The sequence below is a fragment of the Melanerpes formicivorus genome, unplaced genomic scaffold (assembly GCF_026170545.1).
Source record: "Melanerpes formicivorus ecotype bairdi unplaced genomic scaffold, bMelFor1.0.p_v2 SCAF_73, whole genome shotgun sequence".
Classification (NCBI taxonomy): domain Eukaryota; kingdom Metazoa; phylum Chordata; class Aves; order Piciformes; family Picidae; genus Melanerpes; species Melanerpes formicivorus.
This window is the reverse complement of record NW_027142425.1, coordinates 1,646,370-1,665,502: the sequence shown is the minus strand read 5'-3', so window position 1 is coordinate 1,665,502 and position 19,133 is coordinate 1,646,370. Positions and strand designations below refer to the sequence as shown.

The 19,133-nt window shown below is 60.6% G+C and overlaps 1 protein-coding gene across 11 annotated transcripts in view; it reads right to left on the bottom strand.

Moving 5' to 3' along the window:
- Positions 1-2,010: 2,010 nt before the first annotated feature.
- DLG3 (discs large MAGUK scaffold protein 3) overlaps positions 2,011-19,133 on the bottom strand; it is a 93,536-nt gene continuing 76,413 nt past the window's right edge. For 4 of the 11 annotated variants that reach the window (XM_068163593.1, XM_068163589.1, XM_068163588.1 and 1 more), the window contains 11 exons: positions 17,073-17,187; positions 13,485-13,661; positions 12,494-12,569; positions 11,810-11,909; positions 8,990-9,031; positions 8,232-8,282; positions 7,468-7,569; positions 7,171-7,343; positions 6,487-6,596; positions 5,512-5,603; positions 2,011-3,234 (listed from right to left, as the gene is read on the bottom strand). In XM_068163593.1, coding sequence (XP_068019694.1) covers positions 3,128-3,234; positions 5,512-5,603; positions 6,487-6,596; positions 7,171-7,343; positions 7,468-7,569; positions 8,232-8,282; positions 8,990-9,031; positions 11,810-11,909; positions 12,494-12,569; positions 13,485-13,661; positions 17,073-17,187 — 1,145 coding nt within the window. In that variant the 3' untranslated portion in view covers positions 2,011-3,127. Of the gene's footprint in view, positions 3,235-5,511; positions 5,604-6,486; positions 6,597-7,170; positions 7,344-7,467; positions 7,570-8,231; positions 8,283-8,989; positions 9,032-10,121; positions 10,168-11,809; positions 11,910-12,493; positions 12,570-13,484; positions 13,662-17,072; positions 17,188-17,677; positions 17,758-19,133 lie in introns of those variants that run through there. The other 7 variants (XM_068163587.1, XM_068163591.1, XM_068163592.1 and 4 more) reach the window with 4 other exon arrangements.

Sequence of the window (19,133 nt, the reverse complement as noted above, 5' to 3'; positions counted from 1 at the left end):
TGCTCTCCTGTGCAGTTTGAAAGGAAAACCACACCAAGACTTAGACCCCAAACCTCTCTCCCCCTTCAGTTAGCTCAGGAAGTGACAAAGCAGTCAGGCAGGAGGGACAGCGAGAGCCCAGTAACAACCTTTGCCTCCTGCTCTCTGTGCCTGAAGCTGCTGGGACAGGACTCTGGTTGTGTTTGCAGCTTCTCTCTGCTCTGCAGTCTCAGCAGCAGGTTAAGCTGGACAGAGAGGCTCTCTGCTGGCTGACCACACCTTCCCTTTGCTGGCTTTGGAGCCAAGGAACAGCTCTGCAGCATCATTTGAGCCGGCGTGGCACAGCTCCTGCCCTCACCCAGAACGCAGGGGAGGGGTCAAAGCAGAGGCAGCCTCTGCCACAGCAGCCCAGCCAGGAAGAGCTTCTCAGGGGCCTGCTTGCAGCTGTAAACAAACATTTCCTTTCTTCTCCACATTCCCTTCAGCCAAGCTCTCAGGTGATCTTACTGCAAAAAGCTGTTCTGTTTTTTTAACCACTATCCACACAAGTTTGCTGTGGAGAGGCCACAGCCAGGGTTGTTGCTAAGCTGAGCTCCCACAACACACATCCAGCACACAATGGAGGCATCTGCAAGAAGGGCTCCAAGACTGAGTTCTTTGCAACTCTGTTTATTAAAAATAGAAGTCTCCTTGGAAGAAAGCCTGGTGCCCAGCCAGGGCCAGCGAGAGCAGCAGCAGCTGTCCCCATGGCACTGGCTGAGGGGAGACAGGCTACCAGGAAAAAAGAGCAGAAAAAAGACAGGGATGGAGTTACCAGCACCTGAAGTGCTCTTGCTTCACTTACTCCACTTCTCCAAGGAACTGATGTCTGCAGCAGCCAGAGCAGGACCAGCAGGGCAGGGGCCTGGGTGCTGAACAGGAATCCATTGGCAAAAGTTCACTCCTTTAGGGTTGGTCCCACTGACAGCAGGCTCCTTCCTGCCCTCCACCATGGCAGCATCTCTTCTGCAGCACTGCTCTGTCCCAGGAAGCTGCTCTGTCCCTGCAGGGCTCCTCATGGTGAGCAGACAGCTTCTCAGCAGGCAGTGCACAGATAGTCTTACAGCAGTTCTTGGCACTGAAAACCACAGCCTGTGTGCACCACAGCAGCTGGCACAGAGTTTCCTTCAGGGCAGGGAACCAGCACCCTACCTGCTCACTTATCCCTATAAAACAGGGGGAGGGAGAATGGGCCAGGACTTACCTGCTCATGCTCCTATGGTGACTTCCTTTGTTGTGGAGCTTGGCACTGCCTGAGAACAGCATCCACCAATTGTGTGTGGTGGGAGAGCTCTTCTGCCTGTGCTCTAAGTAACCCAAAACCACCACACCTAGCAGCACAGCTCCTTCTCAGCAGAGCTGTGCAAGCTCCCCCCCGGGTTCACACAAGGCACTGGTTCCATGGTGGAGCAAGTGTGGAAGCCAATGACATTTCTCAGCACCAATGGCTGCCCTGCTCAGAGCCCCAGTGCAGAGCAGCCAGCTGCAGCTCTGCAGCCCCTTGCCCCAGGCCTGCAAGTACAGGCCGCTGGATTCAGACTAAGGTGACCCTGAGAGAGGGAGCAAAGCCCAGCTTCAGAAGGAGGATTTATGCAGAGATGCCAGAGACAGACCCAAGTGAGGCAGCTGCACCTTCACCTGCCAGGCCCCAGCTCTCTGAGCAGGCAGTGAGGTCCCTGCTGTGCTGGGAAGAGAGCAGCTGGGAAGGCCACCCCCAGCTGCAGGCAAGGCTGGGATCTGGTGTGGAGCAAGGCTGTTCACTTGGACAAGTGTGAGGGTCCATGCAAGGCACAGCTGGGGCTGCTCCTGCCCGTGGCTGGTGAGGAAGGGAACGCCAGCATGCTGCCCAAGCCCCTTCAGCCTGCCCCCCACAGCTCCAGGGCCACAGCAAGACAGGACAGCAGCTACGTTTGCTCCGTGTGGGCAGCAGAGCATTTCCTCGTTAAACACCACAGTTCCAGATTCTATTTACAAGAGAGCCAGCTTAAAAAATAAGTTAAAAAACTGGATTTTATACTCATTCAATTCATTATTAACAAGAGAAAAATGGAATAAGGGGGGGGGGGGGGGGGGAAACCAACCCCAAACAAACCCAAACCAACCAACACCAACCAACCAAAGAAACCGATAAAGCAAAAAGGGCAACACAGCAACACAACATGGATTTGGTTTTGAATCAGCTTAAAAAAAAAAGTAGAACCAAAAGAAACCCTCTCATGCAAACACAGAAGGTGGTGTGGAAAACAATGTGCAATTTAATCTATAGCATCAGCCACTGCCTTGCTCTGCGGCCTCCTGCTGCCCCTGCCTCCCAGCCTCACGCAGAGCAGCTGCTGCGCCTTGCTGCCTCACTCTGGACCTCTGGTGCCTCCTGCCTGGGCAGGCACCGGCCTCTGCCCTGCCTCACGGAGCCCGGGGTGGCTGACAGGAGGCTGGCCACAACTGGAGGTGCTGCCAAAGCACCTGGTACCGTTTTGAGCTCTGCCCACCCAAGCGGACTCCCTCTGCCCGGCGGCTGGCACAGAGACCGAGAGCCACTGCAGTAAGAAGTACCTTGTAGGAGAGGTGCCCAGGCTTGCCTAGCCCACATCCATAGATATATATAATATATATATAATATCTCTCTCTATATTATATATAAATTACATATACAGATAAATAAAATGCCTTCTGCTGCCTTCCTGCTGCCCTCTGCAGAGCTGCCAGCCAGGCACCCCTGCAGGAACGCCCCTGGAGCTCTGATCCTCGCTCACGTGCTCAGAGTCCCCTGCTTCACTTGTTCCTTGGTCAGGTCCTCAGCCGCCTCCTCCCATCCTCAGTCTTGGTTCAGTTAATAATAATAATAATAATAATAGCAGTAATAAAAAACGACTTTGAATGGGTTCTGATCTGTCTCTAATGGAGCAGTGGGAAGGTCCATGCAGGGTGGGAACAGTCACGTGATGAAGGAGCTCATCCCGACAAAAGAAACAGGACTAGAAAACTCAATTGTGTGACCATCTAAAAAAGGGCAGGAAGAGTTTGCTCCTCCCCCCTCGGGGCAGAGGGCTGGGGTGGGGGTGGGACTTCAGAGATCTTCAGCTCACAGGGAAGCAGCTGGGGGACGTCTTCAGAGTTTCTCTGGGGATGAGACCCAGATGTAGTGCCCGGACTGGTCCTCAATGATCTGTTTTATTTTGCTGTAAATCTCCTCAAGAGAGTCTCCTTGTACGATGGCTGGAAGAGGAGAGAACAAGCAAGACCCTGAGCACCGGGCAGGGCTGCCCCTTCCCTGCCAGCAGCTGCAACAGCACCGCAGCAGAGGGAACAAGCAAGACCCTGAGCACCAGGCAGGGCTGCCCCTTCCCTGCCAGCAGCTGCGGCACCACCGCAGCAGAGGGCTGGAAGAGGAGAGAACAAGCAAGACCCTGAGCACCAGACAGGGCTGCCCCTTCCCTGCCAGCAGCTGCGGCACCACCGCAGCAGAGGGCTGGAAGAGGAGAGAACAAGCAAGACCCTGAGCACCAGGCAGGGCTGCCCCTTCCCTGCCAGCAGCTGCAACAGCACCGCAGCAGAGGGAACAAGCAAGACCCTGAGCACCGGGCAGGGCTGCCCCTTCCCTGCCAGCAGCTGCGGCAGCACCGCAGCAGAGGGCTGGAAGAGGAGAGAACAAGCAAGACCCTGAGCACCGGGCAGGGCTGCCCCTTCCCTGCCAGCGGCTGCAGCAGCACCGCAGCAGAGGGAACAAGCAAGACCCTGAGCACCAGGCAGGGCTGCTCCTTCCCTGCCAGCAGCTGCGGCAGCAGAGGGCTGGAAGAGGAGAGAACAAGCAAGACCCTGAGCACCAGGCAGGGCTGCCCCTTCCCTGCCAGCAGCACCGCAGCAGAGGGCTGGAAGAGGAGAGAACAAGCAAGACCCTGAGCACCAGGCAGGGCTGCCCCTTCCCTGCCAGCAGCTGTGGCTGCACCGCAGCAAGGGGCCGGCGAGGCACAGCTGGTGGCCATGGAGCAAGACAGAGCAGGGGGGGTGCTGGCACAGGGCTTAGCCCAGCCTGCCCAAGGGGATTAGCCAGAGCCCCTCGGCTGTGAGGTGCTGGCTGGGCTCTCCACAACGAGCTGCTAATCAGCTTTGCAAAGTGTGTCAGCCGCGGCACAGGGCCGCGGGCGCCACTCGGCTGTGTCCGACAGGAGGCCCTGCAGATCAGCCACTGTGTGCCCGGTGCGTGCCTCAAGGTGCCAGGCTGGGCAGCCTCTCTGCTTGGCTCCTGAGGGCTCCTCCTCTGTTGCAGGATGGGAAGAGCAGCGCAGCAGGCTGCAAGCTGTGGCTCTCAGCAGTAGCCCCACACGAAGCGCTGCGCTGTGTGCTCAGGGGAGGACCCTCCTGCTGACTCAGGCTGCCTCTGCAGCCCAGCCAGGAGCATTCCCCAGCATCTCTGTTCCCTCATTAGAAGTTCCTGGCACAAAAGTCACTACAGAGACCATCTCTGCCTACAACCCACTCCTTTCAACAACAGCTTCCAGCCAAGAGCATCCCTTCCCCAGGCCAGCTTCCAGCTCACCAAGTACATGATGGTGTGCCCAGGGACTGGCAAAGCCGTGGTGCCTGCTGCCTCTGTGCCCCTCCTGGAAGAGCAGCTAGCAGCTCTGGAACTGCTCCCTGGGACAGTAGGGCTGGGGAAAACTTCAACCCTGCTTGTACCCAGACACCTGCTCAGCTGAGATCCATTTTGGGGAAGTGTCCTGCTTGGGCTTTAGGCTGGTAGCAATCAGGTGGTTAACACAGGGCTGGGCAGGATCATCACTCCTGAACTTTAGAAGGAACAGTTACTGCACTTGAGGGAAGATGCAAAACCAGTTTCTCTGCCTCTCTGCCTGCCCATTCCAGAATTAATCATGCTACAAACATTACATCCTTAATGCACAAGGATTGCTGTGTCCCCAGCAGCCTGGATGCCCCTGTCCCGAGCAGCCCAGCTCTGCAGGCACCGAGTGCCAGGCAGCCCCTGCCTGGCTCTTCAGCAAAGACTACTTAGGAAGCCAGCCAAATTTCCAGTCTTTCCCTGGGAGATGTTTTGTCATGACTCAGGCCAGTCTCCACCATTTAGGTCACTGACTTTCTCCTCTTTCCTTTTCAAAATGCCTCTCTGCTCTGTTTGGAAGAGCTCCTCCTTGCCCTCTGCAGGGAGGTTGCTTTCCTGGAGCCTCGCAGCCCCCGCTGCCCACCCTGCCTGGGGACTCTCAGCTTTTATTGCCAGAGTTGGTGACAAGCTTTCAAACTCTGGAAATCCTGCCTGACAACTTGCCTCCTGCTCTGGAGCTGGTTTGCTCTTCTCCACTGCTCTGGAAGCAGTCCCTCTGCAGAGCCCTGCTGGCAAAGGGCCACTGCTGTTTTGCTCTGATGGAGCTGGACATTTTCCCATGACCCCACAGCAGGAAGGCAGAGCTGGTGGAGAGGCCACAGCTGCCAGCAGCAGAAAGAAAAGGTATCAGATAGAAGCCTGCTGAGGACACTCACCTGTGAAATACTCTCCAAACTCTTGCTCCAGTTTCATGGCTTTGTCAAAGACCTTGTTGGCCTGCTCGTATGTCTGCCTCCGGTTCATCTCCCTGCCACGGAGGGAAAACCAACACAGCAGCTCAGCAGAAGCAAAACCAGCCCAGGGAGCCTCTGCACATCACCAGTAGCAGCTAGGCAGGACCCTTCCCCACACACTCTTTGCTGCCTTGGCACTTGTCTCAGCTCCCATCTGCTGCCTCTTTAATGCTGACTCAGCTGCAGACAAGCTCCCTGATTTGCAAGACTGCTGCAGAAGCCTCCCTGCTTTCCTAGAGCCTGAACCCAGCCTCCTTGCCTGGGCTCACTCACAACACCCAGGCAAGCAACTCGACCCCCTTCTGGCTCAAGAAGAGGCTGTCCCAGTCTATCCAGTGCCAGAGGAGCCTCTCCTGACCTCAGAGTCCACCTCTAGCTACGCAGTCTCCCCACAGATATACTCTGCTGCTGCTCAGAAGAGCTGCAAGCTCAGCTCTTGTGTCCTTTCCAGCCTCACTCCCCAGGGTCAGAAGCAGCAGGACAAGCAGAAGGTCCTGCTTAGGGACACAGGGAACATCTCTGCTCTCCAGGGCTGTCCTAGCTCAGCCACCATCCAGCTGTGATCCACCACCACCAGGTGCTGGCAGCAATCCTGGCTGGACTCCAGGCCCAGATGAGCAGGTCACAGCAGGCAGCTTCAGGAACGTTTCCAGATTTGCCCATGGCTAATCCTCTTTGGGGCAAACAAAGGGCTTTCAGCTGGAGCAACCCATGGAGCCTGCCTATGCCATGGCATTATACAGGGAGAGACACCACAGTGTCCTCTTGAGAAGGGGCAAGATCAGCACCAGAAGCAACCTCCAGGGTGTTCTGTGCAGCAGGAGCAGCAGTCAGACACAGCCCCAACCCGGCAGAGCTGCTGGCCCCAGGGAGGCACAGAGGTGGTGTTGCACTTACATGAGAGCCTCAATAGATTTTGGTTTGATGAAAATGGCAATGGGATAAAGTTGTGCTTGTTGCAACCTCTTGATAGCATTGCCAGACACATCCAGGATGCAGTGCTTCCCCTGGAAAGGAGAGAGTTGGGATCAGACCCAGCCACCCAGCCTGCTCCACGCAGAGAGCAGCTTGCTCAGACACCTGTGCTTGCAGCATCGGAGCCAGAGGTAGAACACCAGGCCTGAGACACAAGCCAGCTCCCAGCACCCCTCTGCCATGCCTGCTTGGAGCAGGACAGCAGCAGAGCCAAGGATGGACCTCTCCGACCAGCTGAAGCTGTTCACAAGCCCTCGGCACACCCCAGCACTCGGGCAGAGGAACTGCTGCCACCCTGAGGAGGGCACCTGGGCACCTGTGCTCTGTGAGCTCCTCAGCACCAGGCTGGTGCCACGGGGTGGAGTTTGGATGACAGAGGCAGGACACCGAGAGGGAGTCACGTGGCTGAGGAGAGCAGCCAAGGGGCCTGGCAGGACTCAGGAGAGGCTGGTGCCACGCTCGCTCAAAGCGGCTGTAGCCCTTTGTTCACAACGTGAGGAGAGAAGGGGAAGCGCCCGGGTTTGGACTGGCTGTGTCCCGCTCCCAGGAACGCCACCCAACCCCCCCGGCACCCAGGGGCACCCAGGGGCACCCAGGGGCACTCACCCTCTCTGCCACCGCCCGCACGGACTGGATGCTGGTGCCGTAGAGGTTGTCGTTGAACTGCCCAGCCTCGATGAACTTGTTGTCCTGGATGTCCTTCTCCATCTGCTCCCGGGAGATGACGAAGTGGTAGTCCTGCCCGTCCACCTCGTTGTCGCGCCGAGGCCTGGTGGTGTCTGCCGAGGGGGGGCAGGGTCAGCACCCCGGGCTGCCCCCTCCCCACCCTGCAAGCTGCAGGGCCCCCGCTCTGCCCTCTCCTCTGCAGGGGAGGCGGGTGCTAGCGGGTGCCAGGGCACTTACGGGGCACGCAGGAGCCGAACTTGTGTGGGAACTCGGAGATGAGGTCGTCGTTGACGCGGTCCTTGGTCGGCCCCAGGATGATCACTGGCCTGGCGTAGTGAACTGCAAACCAGAGCCATAGCCTCAGCCCTGCTCCTGCCTTGGGCACCGAGCTGCCCTCTCCCTGCCCCCATGGGCTCCCAGAGCTGTCTCCTCCATGCAGGTTGATCCCCTCCTGAGCATCTCTGTTCCCTCTGACTCAAACCTGCTGCAGGTCCCCGGGGTCACAGAGCACTGCTCCCTCGCTCAGGGTGGGAGCCAGACAAGCAGGGGAGCTGGGTGAGGATGCCATGGAGCTGGGGGAGCCACGGCAGCCTAGGAGCTTGCCCCAGCTTCTGGCAGGGGCAGAGGGCTGAGGCTGCTCAGCCTGCAAAAGGACCTGCAGGGACTGAGCACTGAGTGGGGCTGAACAATGAGGGCTGGAAGGATTGCTCTGCAGCAGGGACCTGGCCTGAGCAGGGAGGGATAATCCTGTCCTCAGCTGGGACTAAAGCCCAGGTCAGTTTTAGCCCTGGTCTTGCAGACAAGGTCAAAAGCCTTTTCTGTTGATTACAAAGGGGTGGCCAAGGTCAGAGCAAGCCCTGCGAGGCAGCCTGGACACCTGGCACCCCTGCTGCACACCACAGACAAGAAACACCACTTGGGTTCACCCCATGCTGGGATGGCAGAGGAGGGAGGGAGGTCACCCTGGCTGTGCCAGGGGGCAGCTGAGTGCCAGGACTTACTTTCTTGTCGTGTCACCGGCTCGTATGACAGGATGGTGTCCTCTTGTCCTTCTGCAACAGAGCCAGGGCAAAGCAGGTGAATGCTCCCAGCAGCTTTCCAGCCCCTCCACTCCCACAAGGAGCTGGCTCCTGCCCCAGCCAACTTCCTGCAGCCCTGGGGACACCTCCAGGCTGCCCTGGTCATGCTGCCAGCTGACATGGAGCATGACAGGCATGCAGTCACCAGCCTTTGATCCAAGTTAATTATTCACATCCCAGCTCTGGGTCCAGCCTCCTCTGACCCTCCCCAGGCTGGGGGCCTGTTGGGAAGCACCATCCTCCCTGCAGGGTGGACACTGCAGGTGCTGCAGATTCAGAGGCCTCACCAGTGACCCAGGTAACACTCCCTGCAGGTGGACCCCATGCTCCTGTACAAGCTTGGGCTCCAGAAGCTGCCTAAGCTACAGGTGTGTCCTCTGGCCACAGCTTCCTGCAGCAGGCATTGAGGCTGAGGGACCACCATGGACTGGGAACCCATCACTGAGCAGCCCTGCAGAGCCCTACAGCCAGGAGAGAGCAGGGAAGCTGCAGGCTCAGTCCTGCCCCCCAGCCCTGGCCTCCCCTGGCCCCCAGGAGAGGGTTGGCCGCAGCAGCTTGTTATCACCAGCAAGAAGGCCCAGCCTCTGGACAGTGAGCACAGGGACAGGACAGGATGGAAGTGCCAGGAGGTGCACACACACACACATGCACAGGGGCAGGAGAGCAGGGGAGACACTTACTGGAACTGCTCTCGCTGTCACTGGTGTTTGATGTCACGCCCTCTGCAAAGCAACCAGAGAGACCCCCTTCAGATGGAGCATGGCTGGGAGGCACAGGGACACCCAGGCTGTCAGCCAGCAGCACTGAGCCAGGGCAGGGCAGCAGCAGCCTCCCAAAGGACCTGTGCCCCAGCGCCCAGCGGGACAGGCCTGCGCTGCCTGGCAGGGTGGCATCTCTCGCCCCTTGCTGGGAAGCAGTGGATGTGCAGGGGGTACCTGGCTACTCTGAGAGGGCAGGAGGGGGCCAGGAAGGGGCTGCCTGGCAGGCATGGGCACACAGGTGTGGGCACAGAGGTGTGGGCACTGGGCTCCCCAGGCCAGGAGAAGGTGCAGGGGAAGGGTGCTGGCAGGGCAGCGGGTGCAGCATGCACACGGAGGGCAGCGCAAGGCACGGCTCACACCGGCACAGGCACAGGGCAGCCTCCCTCTGCGAGGGGCTGGCACTGACAGAGACAAGACAGGGACAGGATGGGACAGAGTTTGGGACTTTGCTTGCTCAGGCTGATCCCAGTGCTGCGCCTGCCCCCCGGAGCTCGCCGGTCAGCGCCCGGCCCCGGCCGGCCCCGCACCGCTCAGGGCAGACGCGGAGCTCGGCAGGACGCACGCCGGCTGGGAGGGCCGAGGGGCTCTGCTGCCGTTGTTCTACACATCTGGGAGCATGGTGCCCCAAAGGGGGGGGGCAACACTTCACAACGGTGGCACCCATCCCACTCAGAGCAGACCCATCACAGTCAAGGCCGCCTCCCACCTGCGCTGCCAGTGGCTCTGAGTCCCTAACCGCTAAACCAGCACCAGGCCAGCTGGGAGGCAGGAGGAAGAGAAGGCTGAGGAGGTACAGCTCACCACGGGTGCTGTGGGCAACCCTCAGCTAGGTGTGCTTAGGGCACAGCCAACACCCCCAAGCACACTGTCCCCCCCGTCCCACATGCAGCAGCAGCAGCACCTCCTCAAGCCCCGCAGCCTCCACCTGCAGACACAGCGCTCCCCAGGGGCTGCTTCCCTGCACAGCTGCCAGGCCGGGCCCAGCGCTCCCCAGGCACCACCAGGCATGCCAGCGACGCAAAGGGGACGATGCCATCCGAGTTCCACTTACTCAGGTTCTTTGCTCCATAATAATCGTCACTTAACCCAGGGAAGTCCTGATTTCACAGACAGCAAGAAGGGGGAGAGGGGAAGAGAAGAGAGCGTGGGAGAGGGCAGTCAGAGGGATGGGGGAGACAGAGCCAGACCAGCATTAGTGACAGGAGTGCAGAACAGCCCAGAGCTGCAACTGCAAGTGAGGTTAAATGTTCCCAGAGCCGAGGCCGTCAGCCTGCTGCAAATATCTTGCCCTCCACAGCTGGACCCCCCCCACCAAGCTCATCCTCTCTGTCGGAGAGCCCCCAAGGGCCCCCCCCCGGGTCTGAGGGTGGCTACAGCAGCACCTGCCAGCCCCTAGCTGCTGGCCAGAGCGGCTGAGGTGGTGTTGTGGTGCCTCAAAGGCTGCTGGCAGGGCACAGCAGCTCTGCACTGCCCTGGTCAGCAGGCAGAGCACAGCCCGACCACAGCCCCCTTGCTCTGTGCCACAGTTCACTGCTCTCCCACCTGGGTTAGCTGCCTACTCCTCAGTGCTTGCACAGGCTGTGGAAACCTGGGGAAGCCTCCCCACTGCAAGCTGCAGGGTGGCAGAGCATAGGGAGCAAGCTGGCTGCAGGTCTGTGGCAGAGGCTGGTGGAGAGCACTGCCCTGCCCATCCCTGTGCTGCCCCAGCGGGCTGGCTGACAGCAGCACTCCACAGTCCCCATCATGGAGCTGACTGGAGCCCAGCCACATCCAGGCACTACAGAAGATACTCAGACACACTGAACCTTCCCTGCAGGACAGAGGCTGATGCCGGCTGCTAAGCTCACTAGAAGCAGGTGCCAGCTTGGCACAGGCAGCAGAGGGATGCAAGCAGCCCGGCATCGGCCTCCTGCCTCTGCATCATGCCCAGGAGAGCCACTGGAGGGGAAGGGATGCGCTTGCTGCACTGGCACCAGGGCAGAGAGAATGCTCTGCCTTGCCCCTCTCCTCTTCCTCCAGGTGAGGACCACAGCTCTCTGTCTGGACACTTGCCAGGGGTGGACACAGTTTAGCATCTGGAAGGGAGCAGCTGTGTTGGGTGAGCAGCTCCAGGGCTGCCCACGTCAGGACTTGGGGCGACAAGCTGAATGCCCTGCCTTGCCTGGGAGCCCACCCTGCAGCCAGCTACCAGAGATGGACCTTGGTCACAGGTGGTCAGCTCCTCCACCAGCAAGGGCATGACCGCCCCATGCCCACAGGGTCTAACCCAGGAAGGGTTCCAAGCTGGGCATACGCAGCTGTGAGCCACTTCTAGGGGACACAGGGAGCGCAGCCAGGCCCTCCCTCCTCAGCCCTGGTGGGCACAGGAGAAGCTCTGCAGGAGGTGGTCAATCTCTCGCTTGGAGGGGAGCAGCCCTTGGCAGGTGTAGGGAGGGAGCAGAGCCCGCAGCAGAGAGGGGAGAGCAGGGGGAGGCAGAGCAGAGGGTCAGGTGGCTGTGCAGTTGGATGAAAGGATGAAGACATGGAACATGAGAGAGAGAGAGAAAAGAGCACCAGCCCAGAGCCGCCACTTGGGTGTCAGGCTCCGGTTTCTCCCGAGCTGCTGACACCTCCGTGGAGCACAGAGCGGGAGAGGGGCAGGCGCCGGGAGCCCTGGCTGTGAGCACACGCCCGACCTCTCCCCTGAGAGCAGGGCACCGAGGGTCGCGGGCCTGCCCTCTCTGGCCAGCTGCTACTTACGTTCCTGTCCGCCGCTCTCCTGGGCCAGGTTCTCTTTGCTCTTGTAAAAGGGAAACTTTCGGGAGAGGCGGAAACTCTTTTTACGTTTCGTTCTGCCCGCCTGGAGAGCCAGGAGATGGGAGGGGGACAGAGAAAACAATGGTGTTCAGCACGGGCAACCGCAGGGCAGACCAGGAGGAGCCTCCCTCGAGTGAAACCATGGAGTTACATGGAAACTGTCATGGAGGCAGAGAATTAAGCATGGAGAAACACATGTGGCAGGGAATGCTGGAAGCTGATGGGGCAAGGGGCGGCTCTGCAGGGGTAGCCAGGGGGGTCCCTTCCTCGGCCGCTCCCTAAGGGCTCAGCGCAGGGGGGAGGGCGGCTACCTTCCTCTGCGGTCGGCTCCCCGCCACAGGCCGTGGTGGGACGGGCTCTGCTCTCCCACCACTCCAGCCCAGGCTCTGCTTTCCCACTACTCCAGCCCAGGCTCTGCTCTCCCAGGCTTTCACACCACCTCCAGCTCTGCTGCTCAGCCCCTGTGATCAGACAGGATTGGTGCTGAGGAGACGTGGGCCTGGGGCGTGCTGCTCTCTGCTTTGGGATTGCTGCAGTAGCCCCACTGGGAGCTCTGGCTGCTGAGGCTCATCCTGCCCCTGCTCACTAATGGCTCCAGGCACCCCAGAGCCCCAGCTCAGCACTTACCCTGTTGGACTCAATCATGCCAGTCCTGGCGTGGAACTTCACCGTTTTCAACCGCGCCCTCTCCTTCTTTTCCACCCTGGTGGGAAGTTAAAGAGGAGAAAGCTGCTAGTCCCACCCTGTGCTTCCACGTCACCTGCCTGGGAGCCAGCATGGATGGCTCCATGCCCCTCTGGGTGGTGGACCTGCTGGAGAAGGGCAGCTCCCTCCCAGACACAGAAGTGGAGCCACCTGCCCACAGTCTGGTCAAGGCCAGTGCCTGGAGGAGCCAGAGAGGGTACAAGTCAGCCTTCCCTGGAGGTGAGGGATGGAGGACAGAGATGGGGCTGGCTCTGCAGACCTGAAGACAGTGGCAGCCAGGCTGTCTGCTGTCTGTGAATGCCCATCTCATGGGACCTGACTTGCAGTCGGGCAGGTTGTCAGAGGACACAAGGAGCAGCCTGCAGTTAGCTGCTGTGACTCTTCTCTCACTCGAGCTCCAGATTGATAAACACCAGTTCTCCATCTCCACAGGGACCAAGGTGAGGGCTGAGTGCTCCTCTCCTCACCCAGCTTTACAGAACATCTCCCCAGGGAAACCTGCACACAACCCCAGCTTGCAAGCAGGGTGCCCTTCCCACTGCACACCCACAGAATGTATGGCATTGGAAGCGACCTTCAAGCTCATCCAGTCCAACCTTCAACCCAGCACCACAAGGTCAACACTAAACCATGTCCCTAAGTGCTGGAACACCCCCAGGGGTGGTGATTCCAGCACTGCCCTGGGCAGCCTCTTCCAATGTTTGAGAACCCTTCCAGTGCAGAAATACCTCCTGATCCCAGCCTGAGCCTGCCCTGGCACACCTTGCACCCATTCCCTCTAGTGCTGAAGGGGCAGGTGAGCCAGGACCACAAGGAGATCGTGTGCTGAGCAGACCTTTGAGGGCTGCAGGCCTTGCAGAGCCTGGGGAGACCCAGGGCACGCCGGGTGCGCCGGCTGCTGCCGGACACTCACCTCTTCTTGCTGGGGATGACGCCGATCTGCTCGCTCTCGCCGTGGGGCGTCACCAGCCTGGCCTGCCACCACTCGTCGTCGGAGGCGTTGATGACGTGCAGGATGTCCCCGTAGGAGAAGCTGAGCCCCTGGCTCGGCAAGCAGCTGTCCCGGGTCCGGTCGTAGTCAAACAGGGCTCTAGAGGGGCAGAGGCACCGATGCCTTCCTCCAGCTCACCAGGCACAGTGGCAGCGGCCCCGCCGCCGCCCCGCCGCCGCCCCCATCCCGCGGCCCCGCCGCCGCCCCGCCGCAGCGGATTTAAAGCCAACCTTTGGGGAAGCCAAGGGGAGCAGAGCTCACAGCCCCCAGCACAGCCCTCCTGCTGGTGGGCCCTGAGCATGCAGTGCAGGACTAGCAGTGCTGGACCACCACGACTGGCTCTGAGAGGCAGCAAAGCACTGAAGGCAGCTGTGCTCAGCTGGCAGGCAAAGCTCATGGGGTCTCAAGACCCCTGCAGTGGGCAGAAGGGCAGCAGGGAGCTGGGCTGGGGGCTGCTCTCTACCATCTTTCCCCAGCAGCCAGAGTGCCAAGGAGCTGGATGGGGAACATCAGACCCCACTGCTGGTGTATGGTTGCAGGGGCAGAGGCTGTTGGAAGCTGTGAGCATGGACAGGAGTCCAGAGCTGGACAGTTCACAACTGAGCCTTTTCAGACTCCTAAATATTCCCCTGGGAACAGTTTTAGTGTAAAATTATGTCCATGCTACACCAAGCAGCTACAGGACAGAACTTCTCCCTTTGAGCCTCTCCTGCAGGCTCCCATCACATAGCACTGCAGCCTGTGCCCACAAGCTGCTCACAGTGGCTTCATGTGAACTCATTCTGCCAGGTGAGACCTCAAACCCTGTTTGCTTCCATACATCTACTTTGCACTAACCCAAACCAAGGGAAGAGTCACCAAAAGCACTGCTGCTGGCAGCACAACCCTGTGTTTGCTCCTGTTGGCTCTGCTTGCCTCCCAGACCTACACAAGCCCAAGCACCACAAACACTGTCTGCCTGCTGCTTTAATCCTGGCACTAATGAGGCTTCTTCAACCAGGAGAGACACCTTCTGCCTTGCCTATTACCCTCTTCCACTGTGTGGACCCCTCAGGGGGTCTGAAAGGACAAAGGAGCAAATGGAGGGCCAAGGCACCATGTGACAGGTCCTTGTGGAGCAGCAGAGCTGGGAGAGTACTTTGGCCAGACCCCTGCTGCAGTGCTGCCAGGGGAGCACTGGATGACAAAAGCTTTTGGGTCATCTGGGACTGGGTCATGGAAGCTGGTCTCAATGGGAAGAAGGAGAAGAGGGGCTGCCCTGTGGCTTTGGAATGAGAGCTGATGCAGCCAGGCACATCCAAGCCTGGACACCAGGCTGCCATCCCTCTCCCAGCTTGCTCCGGGCTGGGGCAGTTCTCATGCTCAGTCCCTCTGCACCCAAGTGCGGCCCCAAGCATGCTGCAGCCAGCAACGAGGCGCCGCAGGGCGCTGTGGCCAGAGGTAAGCAACCCTTGCAGGCAGCCTCAGGCCAAGAGATAAGGCTGTGTGTGGCCAGCAGCCCCTGCAAGGCCAGCGCTGTCGGGAGCAAAGCACGAGCCAAGGTGCCAGGAAACTGGTCAGGCCGGTTCCAGGCGGGCAGCAGGGTGCCCTGCCCACGCCCCGCACCCTGCCCTGCACAGCAGCGCTGCTGCCAGGGCGCTCTCCTCCCGCGGCAGCCCCTGGCAGCCCAGGGCAGGCACAGCAAGGTTTGTGCAAGGTCTGGACACCTGCAAGGCAGAGGCCCCAAGGCACGATGCTCCTTGACACAGCCCCTGGCCGTGGTAACACCCAGGACTCAGCACGGCTGGGCGCTCCTCAGGGCACACAGGGTGCAGGAGCCAGATGGCAGCGTGGCCACTCTGCTCTGCCCCCAGACCACTCCTGCAACACTGAACCAGGAGAGCAGATGGTTTGGCTGGAGGGCAGGGCAGCGGTCCTGGAGATCTGGCACAGGCTCCTCCCAGCGCCCAGGCACGACGTCTGCCCGCCCCCCGTCCTGCCTGGCACGGCCCCAGCGGTAGCAGACTTTGCTCGGCAGGGGCAGCAGGCACACAGAGCTGCTCAGCCCCGTCCAGCCCCACGGCTCCGGGGCTCCTGGCAGGGGCCAGCTCCCGCGGCCGGGCTGCGGCAGGCAGCGGGGGGCTGGGGGCAGCGTGCGGGGTGCAAGGCAAGGCGGTCCCGGGGGTGACTCAGGCAGCTGGTACAAGGGCTGTAATTGATGTGCTGTCCACGCTGCAGCAGCTGGTTTCGAGCAAACCCTGCCCGAAACCACCCCGCCCAGCAGCGCTGCCGCGGCCCCGGCACCCGCAGCTCTCCCAGCACCCGCTGCCTGCGTGCCTGCCAGCACCACGGGGACAGAGCTCTCCTGGGCATCACCCTCTCAGCAAGGCACTGCCCAGCTCCTGTCTGAAGGCACCTGGGCACAGTGCTGCAGGGCTGCCACCGAAGCCACACAGTGATGTGAGATGCTACACGCAAGCTGGAGGCAGGAGGCGGCTCTCTGGTTCAGAGGCGTGCACCAGAGCATACAGCACCTCTCTGGGCAGAGAAAGGAGAATCCTGAGCTCAACTCAGGCTGAGCCAGCCCAAGCCCTGCTCCAGCCATGAGAGTGTGCATGGGACAGCAGCAGAGCAAGGGTGGGACCAGCAGGATGCTTATCCAACACTGCTTGTTGCACACCCCTCGGAGCCCCGAGGTGCTAAACACAGCAAGGTGCCTGCAGAGCCCTGTGAGAGGCATGAACTGCAGGGAGGCAGTGCACCCTCTGCATGGAGCAGCTATGCAGTGGGACATGCAGGCTGAGGCTAATGCAGCCTTAGCCTTTATCCTTCCACACAATAAAGCATCCCTAGCTCCCGCCTGCAACAGGCTGTGCAGGGCAAGGATTTACAGGATTATTTTAATTACCAAGTTTAAATTACTCAGTAGCTATCACTCCACTCACACTGTGACAGGCAGGAGATGGCAGAAGGCAGGCAGTGAGCTGCTCTGGTGATAAGGAGTTGCAGCAGTTAGAGCTGCATGGCTGCTTAACCCCTGCCTGCCTTGCACCTGGCTCTGGACCAAAAGCACACTGAGGGCTCAGAGCAATAATCCTCCTAAGAGCTCATCCCTCCTCCAGCCAGATCCTGCTGCAGGAGTGGTGGGAGGAGACAGGGAGAAACCTGTTAGCGAGGAGTGGTTCAAGGAGAGCTTCCCGAGTGCTGCCCCAAGCTGCCTGCAGCAGAAGCAGCACTGGATGCCTGGCATTTCCCAGTGGCCCTCCCTGGGGTGGGCTGGCCAGCAGCCCCCGGGGCTCTGCAGAGACACCAGCACGTTCCACAGCAGAGGCACCGGGTGCAGAGCCCCAGCTGCAGATGCACCTTCCTCCCTGCTGCAGCCTCTGCCCTTCAGCATGCATCCACCACGCTCACTCTCCCAGCCTCCAGGGTGCTGCACTGCCCAGGCTGAACCCCCTGCCCTGCATCCCCCATGGGGACACACACATCCCACCCCCCTCCGGGGGGCAGGGCGAGGGGCACGGAGCTTACCGCACATAGAGAGATCTCTTCTCGCTCGTCCGCAGCGAGCCGGAGCCGGAGCTCATGCTGCTGTTCATCATCTGCTCCCTCAGGTCGTGGATCTTGGACTCGAAGCGGCTGTACTCTGCAGGGAGAGAGGTGGTCAGAGCAGGCAGGCCCCCAGCCACAGCCCCTAACCACGCCGGGTGCGAGGGATGCCAGCTGCTGCCCGGGGCGCCATGCCCCGAGCCTGCCCGTCCCTGCACACAGGGGAAGAGGAAGCCAAAGGGGCTGCAGCACCCTGCAGGAGTTCAGGCAGGGCACCAGCTGCTGCCAAACCCACCCCAAGCCTCTGCAAAGACAGCCTGGGCAAGGGCTGACAAGATCTCCACTGCTATTAAGCTGCAGCTCAGTGAAGGAAGAGCTGGGCAGAGCTCAGCAAGGCCCTGGCCTGCAGAGCAGTCCAAAACGTGCCAAGAAAGCCCCTCCAGAAGAGCCTCCCCCACAGGCTGGAGCAGCAAGGCACAACTGCAGCCACCGAGGGGCCCCACTGCCCCTCTTCTCAGATGACTTAAGGAAGGGGGAGGCAAAGCACAGCCTCGCCGATGGAAGGGGAGCTAGGAGGGGAAATTCACCTCTCGCCCTACATCCTGGCAGCAGAGACCCTCCAGGGCACGCTCCAGAAGCTGCTGCCACTTCCCTGCCAGGAGCAGTCCCCGGCACAGCTGCCGCGGAGCCCGACCTTCAGCTGAGAGTAAAGGTCAGGTAGCAAGCAGAGGGTGGAGGCTCCGGCCCTGCTTACCCAGGGCTGGCTGGCAGAGGTTTGCTGGGCGGCAAGCAGCTGCAGCAGCAGGGAAGCTGCCAGCACCAGCACAGCCCAGCCCAGCCGCTCTGCTGCTCCCGCGGTGCTGTGCCTCGGGCACACTGCATCACATCCCCGCGTCCCCCTGCGGGGAGCCAGTCCCAGGCCTGCCGTAAAACCTGCCGAGAAGGCCGTCCCCACAGCCCGCAGGTTCGCCTGTGGTTTAGGGCTTCTTTTGTGAAGCAGAGCACGGCAGCTCAGCAGCGGAGGCAAGTGCTGGCTGCAGAGCAGGGCCCCAGCGGTGCAGGAGGCTGGGCAGGCTGCTGCAAGGCCTGCAGAGCTGGCTGCAACGGCACGCTGCTGAGAGGTGCACTGGGGGCTGCTACCCCGGGAGAGGTAACTCTTGGTGCGGGCTGGGGGCTGCTCACAGGCTCTGCAGGGCTCAGGGCTAGGGCCCCTGCAGGGGCAGAGGGGCTCTGCAGGGCCGGGGGTGGGGTAGGGGCTCTGCATTTCCTGCCTCTCCAGCCCATCACCCTGCAGCCAGCCCTGCCTGGGCATCTGCCTCCTGCACCCAGCTGCCAAAGGTGCATTGGTACTTCACGAGGGGGCAAAAAAGGCAGTACACAAAAGCTGCCAAGCAGCACACACAGAGTCCCCACACAGCTCCCTCCCCTGCCAGGGGGCATCAAGAAGTGCCACACTGGTGGGCAGCCAGCTGCTTAACATGGAGGTCACCAGACCCCTGCCAATGCCATGCTGAGGGGCACCGACTGCCCCTGCCTGCTTTCCTGCTTAGCAGAGGGAAACACAGAACAACCAGCCAAGGCTTACTTCATCAGGAAACTGAATTCTGACACCAAGGCAGCACTTCTGTACTCACTGACCCGCACCAGGGTTCTACAGAGCAGAGGGAGGTGAGCCTCATCCTCCTGCACCTCTCACCTCACACTGAGCTGGGCTGCAGCTGGGCACAAGCTGTGGCACAGCTCATTCTGCCCCAGGATTCCCATGAGCTCTTTCATCCCAGAGAAGCTCTTGGATCACAGAACATTAGGGGTTGGAAGGGACCTCCAGAGCTCACCCAGCCCAAGCCCCTGCCAGAGCAGGGTCAGCCAGGGCAGGGCACACAGAGCACAGCCAGGTGGGGCTGGAAAGGCTCCAGAGCAGGAGACTCCACAACCTCTCTGGGCAGCCTGCTCCAGGGCTCAGCACCCTCACAGGGACAAAGTTTTCCCTCCTGTTCCCCTGGCACCTCCTCTGCTCCAGCTTGCCCCCAGTGCCCCTTGTGC